Consider the following 25,351-nt stretch of genomic DNA (forward strand, 5'->3'; position numbering starts at 1 on the left):
GAGTAACAGCCTTTCGAAACGAACGATTGGATGACGATTGTAAAAATTTAGGTGGCATTGAATTCCAGTCGTTTATGACTCTACTTGATAAGTGATGGAAACGCGCTGAGCGTTTAATTAGAGGTTTGACTAGTTTGGCTCTATGACCCCTTGTATGGGTATTGGTCGACAAAACAAATAAGTCGTAAAACATATCGGGACTCGAGGCCTTTAGGGAACGGTGATATAGGTCAAAAACGTAAACCAAGTCATTTATACGATGGCGTAATATAGGGTCCACATTTCCAAGGGAACGATTCCGAAGGGTAGGTGGTAGTTTATCCAGGCCGCGAGTGAGTTTTGTGAAGCGATTATGCGATTTAGAGAGATAAGTTTTATCACCTGCTAAAGCAGGGGTCCACACAACTGAACGAAGTCAATGTTTGGTAGAATTAATTAATTAATGTTGTTACTAGATTCAACGAGGCTTTCATACTTCCCGTCAAAGGGGGTTGTTATAGACTTCTGATGTCACTCACCGTAGATGCATAGGAATGGAAGGCTAAAGACTGTGCTGAACTCTCAGCATCATGGAAACTCGTGTTTGTTCCAGAAGTATTTTCAAATGTAGGTAAGGCAATTGAAGAAGGATCTTCTACATTTGATGGCCCAGGATCTGCAAGGCTTGGCTCATCAGTGAGTCTCAATCTTTTAGATTGTTTAGGGTCAAATACATTTGGTACAGTGCCACGTTTGAGGGATTTTTTTGACCATCAGAATAGAAATTAAAGCAGTCATCAGTGAAATGATCCGAACATCCTCTTAAAAATGTCCGAGGAACCCAATCTTTAGATTTCCCTAAAACTTTAACCACTGCTTTCTGAGTTGAAGATCCTTGGGAAAGCTATGAAACTTTATTTGCTTTTCTTTTTCATTCTGGCGAGTATTGTTACAGTTATAAACTGCACAAATATTTCATACTTCTCCAGAAATCTGGTGTTGCCTCCGTTATTATAACCTGAAGTGTTAGAAAATTCAATATCTGAAGTTTACAATTAAAAAAAATCTTACCATACAAATCTAAATAATTCTGATACTCTTCAGGATTGGCAGATTTTTTTACAAAAAAATCAACTCCCACAAAAGTATGTAAAAACAGCAAGCACAAAATTAAAATAATGATTTCAAAACAAAATATCTGAATATAATAATTTATGATTTAAAAAAAAGACAAATTATCTCACCGTAAAAATCCAAATAATTGTAATAATCTTCAAGATTGAGAAATTCTTTTGGGTGAGCTACCTAAGGCCTAGGCATCCACAACCGTGTTACAATGCTGACTTGTGGTGAAGGAGGGAATCCGTTTGAGGGGGGGACTTTAACGTAGATAAAATTATAGGGAGATTAATGTTGAAGAAATGCTCCGGGCGATAAAAATTAATAATATTTTGGAAAACTTGGTGGTAGAAATTTACAAACGAGCGGTTTAGGCTTAAGCGAGGTAAAGCGTTTTCGAGGACTGACTCTCTCTTCCGGAAATATAAAAAGATTCGATTTCTCATTGGCTGCGGCAAAGGTGATGTAATTTTGTTCTGATTGGTTTTGTTAACAAATGGAAAAAGCGCGGAAGATACAGTTTAAATAGGCCAAAATGGCCAAGGCCCATTTTCCCCGAAGTTTTTAATTAATTAAAAATTGAATTTAATCGACAAAAAATTGTGAGTTTAATTTTCGTACTTATTTTTGTATCGATAAAATATAGCTTCTATAGGATTTTCGTTATCCCTTTAAGACTTAATAACTTTTATAACATTATTTATATTTGTTTCCAACGTTAATAATATCAGTGAAACTTCAGCAGTAATGTTGAAAATCAACTATAAATACTCACATTGTCATAGAGAACGTTTAACGTCATTTCATTATATGGATCGTACTTATTGCTAATAAAATAAATACATTAATAAAAACCAAGATTCTATTGTTAAATATTGAAAACACTATGGGGATTAAGGATATGTGTTGCACAAGGAAAAATATACCATCACACAAGATAATTATCAATTTGACACTAACGAACGACTATTCAGAGTCTAAATAATGCTTATAGATAAATTCAAACTATGAACAAATCGTTACAACCCAAAATGGTCATTTACGCAATAAATTATTTTTGTTCAATAAACTTAATTGTTTAAATTTTAAATGATGACATTTTATCAATATTGATTTATGGTTAATTAATAGCGTTATTTTATTATACATCCCAGTACAGATGCTTTTTAAAAACCAAATTAACATATTGCGTTTTAATCTTCTTAAAATTAATCTTTTCTAAAGCGAAAACTCTGATATAAGTGAAAACAATTGCTTTTCTAAATAATAATTTACAAATTATAGCAATAATCAGCTAAGGTTATACCGAAGATAGCGATTTTTAATACCTTAAAGAAGGGGGCTAGATTCTACAGCGTTTGAGGCTGGTGGGAAGCCCTTCATGCTCCGCGAGCCAAAATATTCCTACACTCACTATTACCGTTAACCTCCACAATTTTTTTTAGAAAAGATAAATCGAAGACATCAATGGAATTGTCGTAAAACCAATACGCAGATAACTTGCAAACTCAATCCATAAGGACTGATTAATTGCGTCACTCATAGACTAGAGTTGCTTGTTAGGCGACTTATGTATGAACTCAGAAATGAAAAATTAAAAATAATAATAATAATTAAACTTAATGTACACAATACAATTGAAATGTACAAATTCTACAATGAGGAAACTAGTTTCGCGTTTCTGCAAACGCATCGTATAGGTCTATATTTTGGGGACACATGTAGGGTAAATAAATATTTTTTTGTCACGGGAAACAGGGGGTAATGTGAGGGGAGTGGGGAAAATTTATTTTACAGAAACTTTTGTGCCAAAGTTCCACTATAACACTACTCCAACCATCATCGCGTTTTAAAATTGTTTGTTTTTTTGCGTTTTTTTAAGAATCTCTAAGGATTCACGGACAGTTAAATTGACTTAATTATCTAGCATTGAAATATTTTTTAAATTATGGAAATCAATATTATGTCTAGCTTAGGATGATGTTTGAGTTTTTTTTACATAATTTTATTTCTTTATTGTTACGAAATTTTTAATTTTGTTTAGTTGCTCATATAGCCTATAAATGAACAATAAATTTGATAAATACCATATATATTTGTTAAAAGTATTGTTTTCTTTTTGTAACTCTAAAATATTTTGTATCGTATTGATTGGTTTAAAAACTGGTTAGATTTTTGACGGGCTAAATATGTTGCGTATTTTTTAGAAACACTATTTAAAAACGGGATGACTACAATTTGTTTAAGTTTAAATTAATTGATTAGTTTATTTTAAAATTATATCCCGGAACAAGATGCGATCCGTTCCACGTTTCAGACAATAAATATCAAAACCACGATTGATGGCAATTGCGTTAATCATACAAAATTAATTATTTAAAATATTGTCATTGCAACCAATAGTTGCTGCACGATTTATTTGGGGGTAAAAAGCAATTCATTTTTGCGAAGTTGGATGACAAAAATGTGAGGGATAAGCAACTGAAAAAGGTTTTTTATAAAAATTTGTGACAAATGTTATTAGTATATTTATTTATCAAAATGTTTAAAAAAGGAATTTCGTTGTTATTTCCAATTTCCACAGTAAACTGAATATTGGAGTAGAGATTATTTAAAAAATATATAAGAAATCTTCAATATTAGAGAGCTCATGACGCCAAAGAGCAATAATAACGTCGACATAACGTTTCCAAAGTTAATTATAAACGGAGTATTCAGAAGTGCTATTTCTTTCCAATTGCTGAAATTGTTATTGAATAAATACTTTTCGTTCACGGTAAAGAAAAGATTAACGACACCAATTTTACTGCTTCATAAATCGCGCAGTAACTATTCGTTCTAATGATGATATTTTAAATACTGAACTTTGTATGATAAACGCAATCGTGGTTTTAATATTTCTTGTCTTAAACGAGGTACTGATCGCATCTTGTTCCGTAATATAATTCAAAAACCAACTAATTTTATCAATGAATTTAAACTTACACAAATGGTGGTCATCCCGTTTATTAATGGTGTTTCTGAAAAAATAGGCAATCAAGCCAGTTTTTAAACCAATCAATAAAAATACAAAATATTTTAGGGTCTCAAAATTAAAAATACTAATTATAACAAATAAATATGATATTAATCAAGTTTCTTGTTCGTTTATATCGGACACACTAAACAAAATTTTTCAAACATCAGCCTTAGCGGGACATAATATTGATTTCCATAAAGTTAAAAAATATTTCGATACTAGATAATTAGGTCAAATTAAATGTCCGTGAATTTTATAATATTCTTCAAAAACGCAAAAAAACAGAGTTTTAAACCACAATGATGGTCCGGATTGTATTATCGCGGCACTTTGGCACAAAGGTTTCTATGACAAAACCTATTTAGCTACCTGACATTAGATCTAACGATGCAGATACGCGACACAAGATGTAATTGTCTCATTAAATAATTTCTACATTTTAATTGTATTGAGTAAAAAAAGTAGAATTTTTAGTTTTTGAATTCCGACTCATAGACTGATTAATATCACAAAAAAATGTGCTTACTTTCATACAATGTCTTCTGGTTAGACCTTAATATAGCAAAGGTCATTTAAGATGTTTAAAATATGAATGATATATGTTCTGAATTACTTTGAAGGCGAATACACCAGAAGATGAAGGCGACTAGGTCTAGACACCAAAACCAAAAATGAAACAGCTCGTTTTATAATATAAACGTGAACTACTTGAATGCTCACGCGATATTAATCACGCTACCTAAAATTTAAAACATAAACACGCTCTGTTATCTTTGACAAACAATGAAAGTAACATAACACTTAATTATTTTGATTTAATTAAAAATGGCTTAAATGGTTTGAGCTCGAGGCCCCCAATAAAATTGGAGTTTTAAAATATTTTCCTGAAAAAAACAGGATCATTAACAAAAGTTAACCATAATTTTTTCATAACAGCGCTGTACTGTTTTGGAAAAACAATTTACTATAAACAAACTATAACTATTTTCCATTAGGATTTTATTATTATCAAACTTTGGACAATAGAAAGGTTAAGCAGAGTTATCTAGACGTTTGTACGACAACGTCGAGAGTCAAGTTTTTTCACATTTTTACTTCTTAGTCGCGACCTTTTATAACTTAAAGACGGCACCATATTTTCTTCGAGCATATGTGACACGAAAGCGTTTATGGCCCCTCCTTAACCAAAAGTTACCGATCTGGCACACTAGATGGCGCCACCGATTGAAATTAAAGCTCTCGAATTTTCCCTTCTAAAAGGGGGATTTATTTCTCCTTTGCACAGAGAGTAAACGTTCAATGGGTTAGATTTTAGAGTTCCCATGCCATTATGTTTCCTGGCTTGAATAGAAAACTCGTGAGTTTCAGTTGGGGAATTCCCTTAACAGGGAAGATGGTCATTTGACAATAACCATAATGAATCCCCCCCTCAAAAAAAGGTCTGGAAACTCCATTTCCGTGTCTAGAAAGGCTAGCGACACGCCAAACTCGAAATATTTCGAAACATATCTTCAGGGCAGAACATTTTATATTTATTACCATTGAACACTTTCTTATTTCTTTTTTTAATTACATTTCGCAGCATTTTCATATTTATAAAATTTTGGCGTACAAAGCCGGGCGAGTACGAATTATGGGTAGGCAACGCTGGTGGTCAAGTTTAGTACGATAAAAGATTGGGTGTATAATATAAAAAATGAAGGGCGACAGATAGAAGCAAATACGCATAACGGATTAGCGAAATATAAACGGTACTTGTAGCGAAAATATGTACGGGGGAAAAATAATTATGAACAATATTTACAAAATTTGCAATGGTAATTTATACAAAGGGGAAGTCATTGACAAACTTGGCTAACAAAGTACGACTTATGGTTAGGCAACGCTCGTCGTCCAGTGGTAAAAGGAATTAGCGAAATATACATGCATATATATATATATATATATATATATATATATATATATATATATATATATATATATATACATGCATATATATATATATATATATATATATTATGCTTATGGTTGAATTTATTTCCTTTTGTTGATCAAGGGCTCATCATCGGGGGTCGATAATTTCTGGCAAAATGCAATCTTTATAAAATTTCGCCACAGTGTCTTTTTGGATCTTTTTAACAAATAAGGGGGTTTTCTGATGGACGTACAGAACGAAATAACAATTTGATAGTTTTGTAATATTAAATTGATCTTGAACCTGAATATAATACTTGTGGTTTCTTTGTAAAGAAAACTCTTTACCTTTCACTTGTAAACAAAAACTCTTCCCGCATATTCCGTTAGCGTATGGCCTCTAGCTGATGGAGCCATTTTTATAACAACCAGGGTATCTTCACCAACCACAATTCCGTTGGGACTAGCACCGAGGAACACGTTTTCGAGGTCGATATATAACCCACAGTGACTTTGTCTGACCTTTTTGTTATAAATTTCCTGAAAAAAAGTGTAGCGCCACGATCTCATCGTCTTTTTCATATTGTGTGGCTGCAGAAAAAAAAAGCTTCTTGTACACGATGGAATTCACCAATGAATGGCAAGAAGTCGTTGCCGTTCGTTTTACAACGCTCCCAAAGTTACACTCTAAAAAAAGAGCATCCCTATACTGTGCAAATATGAACGCTTGCATTCAAAATTGAAAAAAAGCGTTCAAAATCGCTTTCTCTCCAACTCCTTTTTTTAATCCATTCAAACCCGACCAAAGCATTCAAATTCGAACAAAAAAAAAGTTTGGCCATCGAGAGGTCAAAATACACAATGCGCGCGCATGCAAAGACAATTGCCCCGTTCTAAGGTCATAAAGGGCGCTGTGTGGTTCGATTTCCAATCGTAGGTCTAAGCGTAGTCATAATAAGCGTATTCATAATAAGCGTATTTATGTCAGGTCAACCTGTAGATAGACGTGAGTGGAAATGGACGTTAAGTTTTCGGCCGGACCGTGAAATATTGGGAAGAAAGTAATGATAATTGGTTTTTGAAAAGTTTAACTGCGTTTGAGTAAGTCGTCAATCGTACAGTTGCACGCTAATATACCGGATGGATAATATCTCAACAAGCCAATATTTAATTCGAATATAATATGTTTAATAATAATAATAATCAGCTAGGCACCACCTTAGGCCTAAGTCATCAAGTGCGAAATATAAGAAAATGAGATGCAGTAGATTTGATGAGGAAATCATATTATTTTTGAAATTTGACTAAAGAGAGAAAATATTATGTTATAGCAGTATAATTTTATTTCTAAATCTAACGGGACCAGAGTGGAAAAAATGGGTTTTTGGGTGGGGTAAAAACTTAATAAATTTGTGTACGAAAATAGAGGATTTTACCGAAAAAATTAAGAAACATTACGAGTAGAAAACGTAAAAATCCCTCGTGGCGTCACAATGGCGACACCTACCTCCGTTATTTTTTGAACATTGCAACTACGTTAAAACAAATTAGACGATAATTGAAAATTAAGTATATTTTATTGCGGTCACAGGACTATAAATTGCATTGCAAACTCTTGGTATATCGTTTCTTGGTATACTTTGAACACTACGAATCCTCCTTTCACGGCTAGTTTACCTATAGCTTCTCAGTCTTCCACTTAAGAACGGCAATTACATTCGTCCCGGTGAAACATTAGACTAGGCCTATTTTACTACCTATTTTTACTCAATTCTCTGGTATGTTAAAATATTTTAGGATATAATCAGCTTACATAAGGGTAGGTGAGCTTGTTTTCGAGTAGGCTACAAATGGTTATAAAAACCTTTTATATCCCACTGGTGGACCTAATTTTATCGTTATATAAGGGCTACGTTCAGTAGCTTGCAACAAATTAAACGTTGCAGGATTTTGGAACCGGTTTTCTACTGTACGCTTTTTTCCATTTCCGGTGTGACGTAGCGTTGCTGAACCGTTGCTCAAACATTTGAACCTGCTCTTCCACCCGGTTTATTTGTTTATTATCATGGCGGCGAGTCAGTCGACTAATTTTCCCATGAACTTTAAAAACATTTCTTTAAGAGATTCAGGGGGGAATATTTATTCTATTGCGGTGTCAAGCAAGGATTACGATAGAGTAATCAATGGTAAGTCGAATTATGTTAATTTAATTATATTCCTTTGGTTTATAAGTTTTAAAACTTAAAAATTCGTTAAGCCTTTGCCATCACGTGTATTTAAGCCATGAACCTTACATTGTATTTCTCATCTCGCCTGCTGTTGGCCAAACAACATAATTGTGTCGTTTCTCAGTGACGATTTTTATAAATTCCAAAAAGACATAATGGGCATTTCCTTTGGAGAGATCAAACCGGTCTCCAACACTACGATAGGAGTCTGGAGTGGCTAAAAGCCAAAGGCACACTAGTATCCGCTTTTCAATTGAAATAATGATGTGCTCTTTCTTTGCTGACAGCGCAGTTCCGTAAACGACAATTAGATGCTATGTAATGTTCTGTGTTAACATATGTAGTTTTTACCAAATGTTTTATGTTATGACAAGAACTTACCTCAACTGCATAGCGAGACATTCGGAAATGGCTTTTAAAATCCGAAATGGTGTAATTAGGAACAACTGTTTCTACATAATCTACTATTCTATTTGGTACCTGTCTTGGCTTTCTTAATAGGTCCTGACACACAAGAGGTACGACTAATCGAGATTTTTTAATCCCTGAACTCACATTATTTTCAAGTAAATCTAATTCCAATTCGTCGTCATTTGACAATTCGTTAATTAGCCAGAATAACAATTTTCTTTTGCTACGATTAGTAGGGCCTAGAAGACCGACGGAGGCCATTTTTGTTAAAACCCGACCCGACTAAAAAAGCGTACACTAGCTCGTGACGTCACGTTTAAAAAATTGGTAAACGGTTCCGATTCCGTTTCACGTCTGATTGCTCTTACTGAACGCACCCAAGGAATCAAACTATAGCGATCAATTATGAATATTTAATTGCGTTTTTGTAAAGCCATCAAATATGAGTACTAAACCATTCTGATTTGCAAGCGAAACTCTGAATTCAAATTTAAACGCTATAGCGTTCCAATTTTAATGTTTTAGCCATATTTTACAAACAATTCAATAGCGAATACTTCACCTTTCAATTGTGAACGAAAATTCAACTTTCAATTTTGAACGCCTTAAAAATATTCAAATTTGAATGATAAAGCATGCTGCCCCAGTGTTGGCCATGTGAACGCTAAAGCATTCAATTTTGAGTGTAAGGTTTTTAGAGTGTAGACGCTGTCAAACGCTCTTTCCTTTGTTGGTCGTATACCGGAATTCCGTTTTGACTATAACTCAATATTGTCACGTTCTTTCTCAGTTACCTAAAATTAAAGCAAAAACATGGATTGTCAATATTATAAAGCCAAAAGTCAACTTCTGACTCTCTCTCTCTCTCTCAGCATAACGTGGCCAACTTACCTGTAGAGTCACGAGTTTGTTGTCAATAGCGATCTTCATGTCCTCCGGGCTCATTGGCGGCTGCTCGGCTGACGCACCGTAATCGGGATCAATTATAATTTTCTTGGTCTTTCTTTTCTTCTGGTATTTTGCCAGAGCTCTCTTTGACGTTATAACAAATAAATTTTCCTTACTCAATTATAATTAATATAACAACGTTATATTAAGTTGATGACTCTTCGGAAATCCCTGTTATAAAAATCAGTTAACCTTCGGTTAACCAATTTAATCTTTCTACTATAATTTTACTTATATATCCTTGGTCGAATAAACATTCAAATTTAATTTTAAACATAGATTATTTAATATCCTTTAACAAAATAAAATTACAATAATACAAAAGTTCATGTTGCCAGATTTTCCATTTCAGTAATTATTAAAACTACTCTCGTAACGGCACGTTTTTCTCTCCCTCTAAAACAGTTCGCGTTTTTCTTTTAAAGCGTAAAATAAACAAGTTGGCAAGCCACTTGACTAACCGCCAGCTCTTAAAGCAATAAACGTTAAATTATCGCCTTTGCATTAGCACAACTATATATAGGTCGTTAATAATACCCGTAAATAAATAACAAAAAAATAACAAAGTGGACCACCCACAGGGTCTACCCTTTAACCCTCTTATCTCGGCTGACTGCGCTAAAACAAGATTTGACCTTTAAAATTGCATACGTAAAAAATGTAGAATTTAAAAACCATTAATATACTCTTCCGCTAAGCTGAGTTTATAATTTTCAAAGAAGTGTAACATCTATCGGTGGATCTCTTGTAGAACATTCACCTGTCGTACAGAAGGGCTCGGGTTCGAAACCTGGGCGGCGCTTTCATTTTTTATCAACAGAGAATACGCTACATTAGAATTACTTCGATGCAATAATTTAAATAGAACACGAAATTTCGTTCTATTTAATAACAACCAAAATTTAATACTCTGTTAATTTGTAATAAACGCTTCCGATAAAGCTGAAGGTCTAATTTAAGTGTCGGTGGTTCTGTGGTAGAACGTCCGCCTGTCAAACAGGAGGATCTCGGGTTCAAATCCCGCCCGATGCGATTGCAAAATGATACTAAGACGAAAACCGTAAACAATTGGTGGAAACCCTGCCATCGTAACCCTCAGCACTCTGTCCGTCCCAAAAGTCAATAGGAAGAAGTTAGAGAGAAAACGCACATACATACAAAATGCAAACACTACACACTGAACACCCACAACCGCCATAACACAAACTCAACATTTACACATTACGCATAAGCATTACAATAACATAATTACCAATGAAACTGAGTTGAAACCGTCACGACGGTGAGCGTTAACGAAAAAACAACCATACCAAACCGCACCAACCGCAAATTACTCCGTTAACGCTCACCGTCAGACGGTGGTTTTGCCAACCTTTAAACACGATTTCACCGGTAACGCGTATTGGACTTTGCCCTCGGAGAGGTAAAAACAATATTACGATAAGCGAGAGTGTCAGTGTTTTTTCTTTTTTTTCTACGCGTATGGCTGGCGCCATCTAGTCCTACAATGAACGGCGGAAATTGGAATTTCCTTTCGTTGTAACGTGGTACCGAATAACCTTTTCCTGGATAATTCCTTTCTTCTCTCTGATCTCGCCACGATCCTCTTGAAATATATGACCGGACTTTTCCCTTGAAGTCTTTTGTACGGAGGTTGTAGGCACGAAGCACCCTTCTGGTAGTACAGGCCAGCCCTTGTAGCCCTTAGATTGTACGCTCCTCGCTGATAATAATTGATTAGTTTTCTGATGAGATCGCGAAATCTCCGACTAAATCGCGAAATCTTTGACGAAATCGCGAAATCACAGAGATTTCGAAATCCCGTACGCTTTTTTTGGGAATGTCCGACCCCTCACCTTGTTTATTTTTCCATCTCGGAATTAAGTTCTACCGTCATAACGGTCTCGGGCTTTTTAAATTTGCAAAAATATGGGAGACAACTTTGGTGCTCCCATAAACGTGCAAATGCCCATTTTGTAGGTCTTGTTTTACTTCTATCACCGTACCTTTCACCTGTGACACGTACCTTATTGCAGATCTGGCTGCCAACTTTAGACAATCTATTTGCGATTGCAGAGCATCCCTGCCTTCTTTTGAAAATTTAGTGTTTCCAGCAAACTTATAAAATGCCCCTGTGTAATTTTTGATGCAATGATTGACGCATTCCAATTTTAGTACCTGCCTTCCGTATGGAACATTCTTGAAGATCTTGGCATGCACACTCGAATCCCTATAAGCTATAACACGCATGTAGCGAATGCTATGCATTTCTTCGCTCTTCTGAAAGCCTTCAATAATAACATCAGCTTCCATGGCGGAAGATGAGCCTGTCCAATTTTTATAACAATTATGTTCCTTCTTCTCTTTAGCGCCGGTATCTTTGTCGCATTGGTAGAAATATTTGTTCCGATATCCAATAATTGCAGCCTTAAACACGGGAAAATGTATGATCAAAGAATTGATTTTTGCACAATTGATTATTACCGACTAGAAAAAAAACCCTTTTTGTAATATATAAATTACAAACGGATAAAAAATGAAGTAATTATATAATATTTAAAATCTGTCTCACGGAATTCGTTAAGAAAATTAAGTATTATCCAATTAACACAATAGTTAGTACCCGCGGTTAATTTGAACGGTTAAAAAACGCTAACATGTTTTGCATAAGTCACTACCGACACAATGGCGTGTAAAATCAAAACGAAAACTGGAGTTTGATATTTTAAAAAATTCCAATAAACTTACCATTCCGGAAGCCGCATTGTAGTTGTGACCATAAGAACTTTAGCCCCAACTTCTATCGACGATCACAGTTATGAATGGAATCTCTATTTCATCCACCACAATTACATCACCATTTTCAATCGCGAGGCACCGTTCTTCAATTCCTGCTAATAACATCTCTTCTTTGAGCTTGGTTCCCAACACCTTTCAAAATATTAAAATTTTATATAATGTCTAACGAAAGCCCATTGATAATTTAAAACTACTATTATCTTCTAAACCTTTCTGGATTTCATGAAATCGGTGCCAAGTCAAATATTTTATGTTCATAACACAGAGGAATGATTCTAACTGGGACTGTCCACTGGCTGAGCAAATTGTAGCCAGGACGCAAATTTCATTCACCACGATTGCTTTTGTTCTTCCGAGGCTCTTTTTTCATTCCCCTCTTGCATTCTTTACACACAAATGTAAAAACACTGCGTAATCCCTCGCGATGTTCACTATGAGACTCAAGATTTCCAATCGTGCAAATTTCCCGATGCTCTCGCTCTAATTTTATACTCCAACCGATGACATGAGACATATCTACAATTCTCAACCCTTCCATTTTCTCTTTTGGCTCAAGTACGACCTAAAAAAATCAAGTCGTTAATTATCCTAAAAAATTAAAATAATTCATTAGAACATGAATTACTAACCTATATTCAAGTTGCCCAAGGTCGAATTTAGAGCTTTGTGGGCCAGAAGATGTAACTATATCAGGCGATATAATTTCTTCATTCACATCAACGGTGGTTGTAGTTTCGCTGACCACAATTACCTGGTCAGCGGGTTGAATAATAGCTGGGTCCACAATTGTCTCGACCGCGGTTGAAACCGTTTCGTTATCGACAATTGTTTCATTCTGATTTTGACTACAAATTCTTATGTTTTTAGCTTTTTAGTTCTCTTTCTAGGTTTTCAATTCCTACATTTACTTCCCATAATTATTTCTCAACAAAAATTTCCTAACTTAGAAAAACCGTCATCTAATGGACTCAGACTGCACAAGTGAACGAAACGAATGAGAGAACAAACTGAGTGGATTCTTTCTCAAGCAACGACTTTCCTCTCCCTCTCCAAAAACCATGTGTAAGGCAGGCCCTGGTCTAACGGACAATGATTGACTGATAATTTGTCTCACCCCTAATCTTTCCGCAGACACAGATAATAATGGTTTTTCCCAGCCGGTCAGTTACTGACCGGCTGGGAAAAACCATGGAACTGTTCCATCCAAAGGGGCGAAATAACGGGAGGGACAGAATAAAAATATGTCAGTGAAATATTTGTACACCGTCGCGCGAGTGCAAGCTAAGTGAGAATTCTGGTGAGGATATTTCTCTCAGTTTGCCTCGACGGGGTGGGTTCACCTACTACATCTGCAGGCCTCTCATCAATGTATTGTTTTTGGGCAATATTCAAAACAAATTTTTCATTTGAATTATACTCTGGCGTTTGCCTTAGCATTATGAAGCAAATGTAAGATTTACAATTATTTGCAAAATTTTTAAATTTCTATAGTACACACCAAGGCTGTTGGATATATTTACGCTATAAAAGGCTGAATTTTTTTACAAAATATTATTTTTACCATATTTGCAACATTATTTTATGTTTCAATTTTAGTTTCAAATACTCTTGTATAATGGTGAAGATAAACCATCTGAATCCATTATTAAAAAACACTTCCAGGATGCGTGTGATATAGATTTCAAACGGTATCATATAAATTATTTAAAATATGACCTTTCGTGGCTATATCCATTTTTTGCCCTTATGTTTTGGTTATGCTCCTCGGCGATAAATGGAAGGTACAAATTTGATGCATGCTATGCAAAATAACTGTACGAAATTATATTGTTGAAAAGGCTTCGTAAATTCACCAAAGATATATAATGAAAATGAATATAAAACGCTGTATTTATGTTTTAGGGGTATAATAACCCTAATACCCGGAAATGTTTAATCAAATATGAATATCAGCATTTATTACATAACTGTGTATTACTACAAAATCCTTCTTACCATTTAGTTTAAAATTAGCAGTGAGCTTTTCGTAACAAAACGTGACTAATCTAACTTTGTTAAAGATAAAAATTGCTATTTCAATATCGAACACTAGTATTTTACTTTAAAACAATTAAACTTAGTTTTGACAGTTCATCGAGACGTGGTGGGTATAGTTACACTCGATGTTTCGAGCCAAATTTAGGAGTACCTAAGTGTTTAAAAATTGGATATTTACCGCGAGTTCGAGTTATTGTGAAAAATGTATTGTATAGCCACGTTAAATATAACCTTGAAGTCTTATTTTGCCATTCTAAGTTATTCTTGTTAAATACAGCTTACAAAATATGACCCAGGGGTTATTTAATTTGACCCGGCGGTTAGTTCATACGACAATAAGAAATTTCAAACTAAGAAAATAAAATATAATAATTATTTTTCAATGTTTTACGCGTTATGTTGATAATAGTCTTAGTCGATAGCTACGCCGCAAAAGTTTCGTTTTGAAAACGAAATCATTTGAGAGAGTTGGCCGTTTTCAGTCTATCGAAATCTGGCAGCCTTGCTTTTACGAAACTAATCGGCGGCGTTTTTGAGCGTTTTATTTTAATTATCGACTAAGGCTTTAAGTGTGTCAGAATTCATAGCCCGGTGTACCTAGTAACAGAGACCATACCACCGGAGGCCTATCATCATAGTGCCCTACGCCAGCGTCCACCTAGCCCGGACAGGTGACAAATTTAGCATGGGTAGCAGTACCCTACTACTGATAGTCGCACCTTTGACGCAAGCCCATCAACCGAGCAAAAGGTGCAGCAATGGTTCGACCAGATCGCCACTTCGCACACAGCAGTGGGAATGAGAGCGGATGCTGTAGCAACTCCAGCCGACACCCTACCTACACAGGTAAGGAGTCAAATCCTTCGGAGAGAGCTCCTAAAGGGAAACGACGAGCACACAGCAGTCCAAGTAACCCAGCACAGCCGGCACCGGAGATCCCGGTGTTGATCCAACTTGGAGGCTAATTAACTTTTAATGGGCAAATATCAAGATAAATATCTTTAGCGTAAAGGTTTCTAAAGCCACTAAAGTTAATATCATGTTATTTTGAAACAATTTACAAGTTAATAAACTTTCGAAAGCTTCAAGCAAAAATTTAAAAAAAAACGCAATTTTTTTAAGAAGGGGCCTTAAATAAAAATACTGAATATTACAATTTTCGGCTCAACAATTCGAGGGATAATTAGAAACGTGCGTTTTATCATTCGACAATCGTAAATACTGGTTTAAAATAAAATGATCCTAGGCCTCGAATATTATAGGTTCGCGTTTCTGCAAACGCATCGTTTACGTCTAAATTTTGGGGACGCATGTAGGGTAAATAAATAGGTTTGGTCACGGGATAAAGGGGGTAATGTGAGGGCAGCGGGGAAAATTTATTTTACAGAAACTTTTGTGCCAAAGTTCAGCTCTAATACTACTCGGACCATCATCTCGTTTTAAATTTTTTTTGCGTTTTTGTTAAGAATCTCTAAGGATTCACGGATAATATAAACGTGAACTACTTGAATGCTAACGCGATATTAGTCACGCTACCTAAAATTTAAAACATAAACACGCTCTGTTATCTTTGACAAACAATGAAAGTAACATAACACTTAATTATTTTGATTTAATTAAAAATGGCTTAAATGGTTCAAGCTTGAGGCCCCCATATAAATTGGTGTTTTAAAATATTTTCCTGGAAAAACAGGATCATCGTCAAAAGTTAACCATGATTTTGTCATAACAGCGCTGTACTGTTTTGGAAAAACGATTTACTATAAACAAACTATAACTATTTTCCATTTGGATGTTATAATTATCAAACTTTGGACTATAGAAAGGTTAAGCAGACTGCTCTAGACGTTTGAACGACAACGTCGAGAGTCAAGTTTTTTCGCGTTTATACTACTTAGTCGCGACCTTTTATAACTACAAGACGGCGCCATATTTTTTCGAGCATATGTGACACGTACTATTACAGCAAAAGCGTTTAAATAAAAATACTGAATATTACAATTTTCGGCTCAATAAATCGTGCGTTTTATCAATCGAAAATCGTAAATACTGGTTTAAAATAAATTGATCCTAGGCCTGGAATATTATAGGCGAAATCGGCCAACGGAGTCATATATTAATTAAAGCGAAAACTAGTGTTTGTCTTTAGGCAATCCTTGGCCATACCTAAGGTCCTAAGGAGGGTTTTAGTTACGATTGAACAGTTCTGTATATCCATCAAGCACCCGGGTTTAGCAAATATTTATAAAATTCTGAAACTATAAATTTTTCTTATGCAGTCAAAGTGAGAGCACGATAAACTCATTTTAAAGAAATTAATATAACGAACGTTGTCTTTCAAACTTTTAGAGCGTCCGGCTTAAACTCCCTAATACCTTAAAATATAAATTTGAAATTGGATGTATAAACTACACTTTACTAAATGTTTAGAGCCCGTTCCAGAAACGAAAAAGGGTACTTATCTCGTTAAAATACATTTTCAAAAATTAGTTCCAGGAGCTTTCGTTAACGCGTTCGGAGGCGAAACTAGTAACTTTTTATAGAAAATGACGGCAGTGTTTCGTCGAGCTAACGTGAGAAATCAACATGTAACATGGCAATATCGAAACATGTAACGCTGAAAAGAATTACCGTGAGTGACCTAATACCATGATTGATTGAAAAAAGAGATTAGTACTACCAATCCGAAACGGTGTTTATTGAGCTACAAATGGGAATGGCCAAGGCCGGAATTGAAGGGTGCAGAATGCATTTTGCAACACAGGTAAGAATTAATTTATGATTATTATTATTTTTTAATAATTATAATAATAATAATTATATGGTACATTTGTTTTAGACACAGAACTGTCTAGTTGAGTGTTTGTCGAAACATTAACAGTATAAACACCAACAGTCAAATTATTAAACGTATTACACCTTGATTTTTTACTTTGTTCAACTAAAATAAAAAAATTTAAATTCCTAAAAAAATATTTATTAATTATTTTAGCTATCATTTAAATTAAAATGGACACCTTTCCATTTTGACCCGATACCCAATGATAAAAAACTCCCAAACATACTTAAAGAAATGCGTTAATGGGTTAAAAATTACAGGAAGGAAAAATATGAAAATGATTTTCCAATCTACCGCCAATTTGATATTGAAATAAAAACAATGGAGACAGCTCCGTTGACAATTAGAAGAAATTTGGTTATCTGTTAGACTAGAGTGAAGAACAAGATAAAAGAAATGACAATTATAAAAAATAGTTTCACTGTTGTGGTAAGTTTTAACATACGAAAAAGATAAGGTTATTAGTACTATAAATTATTTATTTTTAAATTATTTGACATACTTCTAGTAAATGTTGTTATGTTTCCAGGTTATTTATTATTCGTTGATTAAGGCGACATCTCTGAAATAAAATTTTCAATTTCCTTTTACAGCCGGAATAAATGAATTGTGAATGGCCAGCAGAATTTTATTGTTATTGTTCAAATGACTCGAAAAGGAGAGAAAATTCCTCATTTTGCTCTCTTTGGCTACCATTTCGTTAAGAAACATTTCCAAAAGTCAATTCAATCATTCTTATACAAACAGGGCAGCGTGGTCTAATGTTCTGGCACTACTAGTAAAAATAGGCTAGGATAAAACAGCTCGATGATGTTTCTTATGGCTTTTTTTTCCTTTGACACGTATAACGAATTTTTCCTTATACGTAAATTGATGTTAATCTGTTTTTGAGTGAATGTAGGAAAAGAGCAACTTTAACCAAATCAATTTTATATATTTCTTCTACCGTCAGCTTTGGCGTATATTTAACAAGTTGGCAACCCAAAATATACCTCTCCTCGGAAGAATGATCCCTAGTGGTATTAATTTCTCGACACGACCCCCAAAGATATCTCCGCAATTCAGATTTATTTACGAAAAACGTATTCTTGGTTCAAACCCTGCGCGGTATAAAATTTTAATTTTAGTTTTAAATAATTGAGACGAAACAATCGAGTTTAATTTATTCAGAATATTATAAATTAAGTAGTTACAACAGCGAGTTAGACTTACTAAAACAATGCACAATTGAATTTAACCCTTTTGACAGTACATGTTTATCAGTTGAATATAATACTAAGCAAATTTTAATGAAAGAAATATCTACAGATGGTAATTGTATTTTTCTCGCTTACGAAATACTTGCCGCATCTTTAACGCTCATTTTATTTCAACACTCGTAGACTTCCAGTTGACGTTGTGACACATACCGCATGAAAAAGACCAATGCCGTCCAATTTCCAATATCATATAATGACTCACACACCCAGGAAATCATAGACTGCGTTAGAAATCGTGAATATCCAAAAAACCACACCAAATATATTTACAAAAAGCAAAAACCTTACCATCAACAAAGCACAGAGAGCAACTTGACTAACCGCCAGCTCTTAAAGCAATAAACGTTAAATTATCTTCTTTGAATTAATACAACTATATATAGGTCGTTAATAATACCCGTAAATAAATAACAAAAAAACTAACGAAGTGGACCCTTTAACCCTCTTATCTCGTCTGACTGCGCTAAAACAAGATTTAACCTTTAAATTTCATTCGTAAAAAAAAACAGATTAGGCCTTCATAAATTCATTCATAAAAAAAGACTTTATTAAATATTATGCTTTAGATGAGTGTCTTAATTTCAGTGAACCTTAGCAGCTATCGGTGGTTCTGTGGTAGAGCGCTCGACTGCCAAGCCGAAAGGCATGGGTTCGAAACCTGGGTGGCGCATTTGTTTTTAATCAATAGAGAAACGCTAAATTATAATTTCTTCGATGCAATAATTTCCATTTCAATTCTATTTCAATTGCACCAAAATTTCGTACTCTATTAAATACGCTTCCGATAAAGCTGAAGGTCTAATTTTCAATGAAGCGTAACAAGTGTCGGTGGTTCTGTGGTAGAACGTCCTCCTGTCAAGCAGGAGGTCTCGGGTTCAAATCCCGCCCGATGCGATCGCAAATTGAATACCGTGTACAACTGGTGGAAACCCTGCCATTGGACGTTGAGAGGTAGCATTACACTCAGCACTCGGTCCGTCCCAAAGTCATTAGGAAGAAGTTGGAGAGAAAACGCCCATACAAACACAACAGACTCAACATGCACAACCATCAGAACACAAACACAACAAACTCAACACTCACAACCTACGCATAAACATTACAAAAACGTAATACACCAAACCGTCACAACGGTGAGCGAAAAAACACCAACCAAACCCAACCGCAAATGAATCCGTTAACGCTCACCGTCACACGGTGTTTTTGCCAACCCTTCGAGAAAGTCAAATTTTAGAAATGGCGGGAAATCACTATGCACGAGCCGAGACGTCGACCAAGGAGAATTACGATACCTGAAGGATGCAAGCGGAGGCTGTACTTAACAAGAACGATGTCTGGGGATATGTTGATGGTACTGTGGCTCGGCCCACCGAAGTTTCGGGAACCAACAGTAATGTACAGGCGGTAGCGGACTGGGGCAAAAAGGAGAAGTCAGACATCAAATGTTGCGTCACCTCAAGAAACGTTTGGCAGAAGCTTGAATCAGTCAATCAGTCCAGCAGTCCTACGTGGAAAGCCACACTCCTGAAGAAGCTTACACTGACCGAAATGAAGAATTAAGAAAACGTACGGGACCACATTAAGGAGTTATTTGACGCTGTTGATAAGTTGGCTGAGATGGGGTTAAAAATCAAAAAAGCTCTTGTGGGATGATTTTGTAAAGTCTGCCACCAATTTACGAAAACTTCCGATGCGCCATTGAATCTATGGATTCGTCACCTGGTCCTTAGGATCTGAAGATGAAGATCCTGGAGGAATGGGATGCCCGAAAATCCGAAGAAGAGGTTCAGAATTCCATGTTTGGCTGTAATCATCCTTCACGGAGAAAATCGGAAGAGGAGATCGTCAACCTTATTGGAAGTTACGCCTTCAAGTATAAATGTTACGGATGTCACATGTCCTCCAAGAAAGAAAATTTCCGAGGATATGAAGATAATAGGTTCCTGAGGTTGCAAGCAATGAGTCCACGAAGATAAAGGGTATTAAAGAAATAAAGACCTCAGAAACGAATGGGGGCCTCGACAAAGTTCTACGCTTACAAAGAGCTCTTCACGTTCGAGACCTGCGGACAGACCTGATGTGTGATAAAAATAAATGATTCATATTTTTTAATTAGTTTATTAATTTTTTAATCGCATAATTTCATCAGAGATTTAATTCAAAATTTAAAGGCCTAGTTTAACTTTGAATCTGGAAAAAATTGTCCAGGCGGGTATGTGGCTACCCCTTCTGACCCCTCTATTCATCTCGGACGCACGGTGACCGTCCCGCTCTCGCCAATTATCGGCTTATCTCTCCCGCGCTCTTTCGCGTTAACTGCACTACAAAGTTAACTTGTCGCAAAGGATATAGCAATACGTGTTCAAATAACATGATAACTTGTTAGCGCAGCCATATGCTGGGCAGGTTAAGATTTTCCTCAGATTTTCACTCCGTATTTCGCCAGGAGTGAAATCGGAAAAAGAAAGAGCGAGTCTAGATTGTAATATTGTGCGAGAATTTTATACAGGGTGTCTCAATTTGCTCGATCAGGCCATTTTTCTCAAAATGTATGCTAGGGTAGAAGTCATTAAAAACCATTTGTCACTTGGGCTAATTATTATTTGTTTATTTTTCGAAATCTTATAACTGAAATGCATGTTAAAGGCTATTGCCTGCTAGTACAACTTGTTTTTCACCCGACCTCCAAACTCAGTGAAAAATTGGTCTTTTTCAACGGAACCAAAATTATTTTTACACTTTCGACTATGCCCTACAACCTTTCTATTGAAACATTTTGCGTGACACCTACCGGTGAAAAAATAAATTTTCCAAAACGGCACAAAATCGTTTGATTTTTCTGAAATATAGTAACCAAAGCTTCCCAAACCTAACAAATAAACCCTGAAAATTTCAGAAACCTAGCATAAATACATTTTGAGAAAAATGGCCTGATCGAGCAAATTGAGACACCCTGTATTCTTACTTCTAAAATAAAACATGAAAATATATATATTTTATTATTGGAATTTTACTTATTTTTTAATGTTTTCCGTTTGACTGATATTTCGACGTATATAATGATAATTTCCTAAAAATTTGGAATTTAAAAAATATTTTAATGTAAATTTTAATCGTTTTGGACGTTTCAATATTAAATAAAATATCGTATTAAGATATTGAAAGGAACACAATTTGAATAGCAGCTAAATTTTATTTAATTAGTACAATGGGTTTATTACAATTATTCAATAAAAACATGTTAAAAATGACTGCCATTTGTGAGCCATATAGTCCACCCCGTCCGGATTAGGATTCCTATTCGTTACACAATTTAAAACACATTTTGGCATAATTAGCCTCCGATGAAACACAGTGTTCAAATTGTTCCGGGTCAATTCTCTACTTTTCATAGCTAAGTATCTTGGACCGGTCCACGCTTCGAGGTTGTACAACATTTTCCAAAAATGGCCGTACAATGTTCTCCTTGCGCGACTGTTTCTACCACACGGAGGTCTTCCAGGTCCCATAAAATCATTCGGTCTGCTAGTTACACAAGGCAATAAATGGCGATATTCGCATTCATTGACTGAAACAAAACAAGTCCACGAGTAAAAATGTTTCCTTTCACATGAAGCAAATACTTTGAAACTTCTTACCAAAGGAATCACAGTGGACGTCTATCGTTCCCCTTCTCAACAACCTCACTCGTTCTGTGCGATAGAGCAGCGGGATAGTCTACCATCGTCGCAATGACTCGGTCGAACCCAGCTCTCCCTCCTGTACACAAACATCGACTCGCCTAAGACCAAGCACTACGCACTCCGTGCTTACATTGATACTCATCGTCCCCTCTTCTTAGCGCTCACCGAAACCAAGCTAGATGCTACTATATCATGCTTTTTGGTCCTGACTTCGAGGTCTACCGGAAAGACAGGAACTTAAACGGAGATGGCGTTTGCCTGGCCGTCCACAAGGACCTCAAGGCCTACCCATTGGACCTGAAGACTGAAGTCGAAGCGATCGCCATCCGGGTTACCATCGGCTCCTCGTGTCTCATTTATCGGCCACCGTCATCCACCCTCACGTACACCAAGAGACTTAATTCCCTTCTTGGATCTCTTGCCGGGGGGAAGTCCGATCTCATCATCACCGGCGACTTTAACTTACCCAGTATTGACTGGGTTATGCAGACAAGTTCCTCGTCAGTGGCAACGAGCTTTCTACATAATCTCCTGGCCTCTCACCTCAGCCAGCATGTCACTGATGCCACCAGGGTACGTGATTCTGCTGCCAACATCCTTGACCAGGTTCTGGTTTCCGATGACAACATTCTTGAAACTGTCTCCCATCTTCCGCGCATCAGTGACCATGATTTTCTCCTGCTCAATATTCGTTGGGTCCGCCCCCTACCAAGGAATCCTCCTCGATCGGTCCCTGACTTCAAAAAGGCCGACTTTGCGTCCATGACACGCTCGCTCTCTGATATCCACCTCCCCGATGCCACTTCGATTGAAGAGACGTGGAGCGCTTTCACCTCGGCCGTCAGGCAAGCGGTGACGGATCATGTTCCCACTAAGCATCTATCCTCCAGGAATAATCTCCCGTGGGTAGGCTCTTCCCTCAGACGTCTGATGCACATCACAAACCGTACGTACAACCGCTCCCGGAAGTACCCTTCTGCTGCCAATGTACAAGCCTTCAGTCGGCATCGTGCTATGGTCAAATTTGCACTCCGAGCTGCGCGCACCCATCATATTGACAAAGAAGCGTCGGATATCTCAAACCACAGGAAAATGTTCTACCAGATAGTCTCCAAGAAGGCGAAGTCAGCGGGAGTTCCCGATCTCTCCAGCTCTGGAACGACGTTCACCACAGCAGTAGACAAAGCGTCTACCTTCCGGAGTACTTTTCCGACGTATGATGTAGCCCTAGTTCCACTCTTGGCGCCTCTTGCGCCGCCCATGCCGGACATCATATTCTCAGTCAAAGGAATACACCAGCTGTTGACCAAAGTCAAACCGCATAAAGCCCCTAGCCCTGATGGAATCCAGTCAATTGTATTGCGCCAGTGCGCCGATTCATTAGCGGCTCCGCTTGTGACCATCTTCCAGCTGTCCTATGACGCCGGTGCTATACCGTGTGATTGGAGTCCGGCTAACGTCACGCCAATACCCAAGGGTATATAAAGATCCTAGTGACTTTACGAACGCACGTGACACTTTTTACGTTGGATCATATAATAATTCATGTCTAATTTATCTTGATAAACGAAATCGGTATGGAAAAGAGACGTATTTTCTGAGACAGTCGTTAGCAGAGTTGAACTGGAACAACCACATTGGGAAATTACGAAAACAGTCTGAGGGCAAACTACTACTTCGCAAATAAAACTTTCGAATTCGTTCAAAGATTATTGGAAATCATTGTTTTGTCTAAAGGCGTATCTTTTTAAAATATAATTAAAATTTAATTGTTCGAAAATAAAAAATTTATATATTTCAATTTGAACACATTGAGTAATTTGCTTTATATTTTGAATAAACGTAACCTTTGTTGTATATAAATAATAAATAAATAGGTATTTAAATATAATCTTCTTTATACGGGGTTTATTATTTGAGTTTAGCTTTAAAATTTCTAAATCAACATATAATGAATAGTATATATATAAAATTTCTAAATCAACATATAATGAATAGTATATATATAAAATTTCTAAATCAACATATAATGAATAGTATATATATAAAATTTCTAAATCAACATATAATGAATGTAATATTAATATAATATATATACTATTCATTATATTAATATTACATTCATTATATGTTGATTTAGAAATTTTATATATATACTATTCATTATATTAATATTATATTCATTATATAAGATTCTCGCAAAATGTTACAATCTAGACTCGCCTTTTTTTTTTCGATTTCACTCCTTGCGAAATACGGGGTGACAATCTTAACCTGCCCAGCATATGGCTGCGCTAACAAGTTATCATGTTATTTGTACACGTATTGCTATATCCTTTGCGACAAGTTAACTTTGTAGTGCAGTTAACGCGAAAGAGCGCGGGAGAGATAAGACGATAATTGGCGAGAGCGGGACGGTCACCGTGCGTTCGAGATGAATAGAGGGGTCAGAAGGGGTAGCCACATACCCGCCTGAACCCTTTTTTCAGATTCAAAGTGAAACTAGGCCTTTAAAAAGCAATTTGCGCATGTTTATGTTTATATTATAAGTTCATTTCAAATTAAAAATTTTTGTTAAATTTTAAAGAAAACTATGACAATTTTTGTTTTAAAGAACAATATAAAATGATATTTATACTGGAATCATAGTTGAATTAAATTTTGAGTGCTAGAATTTCAATTGAAAAACCGTTGGTCCCCACTATTCAGTTTTTTAATTAAACACATCCGCCTTGAGAATAAAGATGGGCACTATCATATCTTTTTTGAATTTGATACTTTTTTTTATCGATTTAAGAATTTTTCTTCAAAATTCTATCAATTTTGATTTGATTTTGAAAGGTTTCGGAATACCGTAAAAATTTGTGATTCGGCATATTTATTGTTACGAAAATTTAATTTTTAATCTATTGAAAAAAATTGAAATGATATTCATTTTTACAGGTCAACTGAAATTTGATTTGAAAGTGATAGAGGTTGCCATCTACCGAAAAAAATTGAAACGAGATTGTTTTTTGTAGGTTAGGTTAAACTTAATTTTTGATAGTTCCGAAAAACTAAGTTAAAATATTGATTTGAGTTTAATATAATCTTCGGCTCTCGGTCAAAAATTTGAT

At 35.7% G+C, this 25,351-nt stretch overlaps 1 protein-coding gene across 1 annotated transcript; it reads left to right on the forward strand.

Annotated features, from left to right (window-relative positions):
- The first annotated feature begins 22,427 nt into the window (after nucleotides 1–22,427).
- LOC149945877 (uncharacterized) lies at nucleotides 22,428–23,720 on the forward strand. Its single transcript, XM_090173922.1, has one exon. The coding sequence runs from the start codon at nucleotides 22,428–22,430 to the stop codon at nucleotides 23,718–23,720; it is 1,293 nt and encodes a 430-aa protein (XP_090030048.1).
- Nucleotides 23,721–25,351: the final 1,631 nt, after the last annotated feature.

The sequence above is a fragment of the Leiobunum rupestre genome, chromosome 4, assembly GCF_980474605.1.
Source record: "Leiobunum rupestre chromosome 4, qqLeiRupe1.1.hap1, whole genome shotgun sequence".
Taxonomy (NCBI): domain Eukaryota; kingdom Metazoa; phylum Arthropoda; class Arachnida; order Opiliones; family Sclerosomatidae; genus Leiobunum; species Leiobunum rupestre.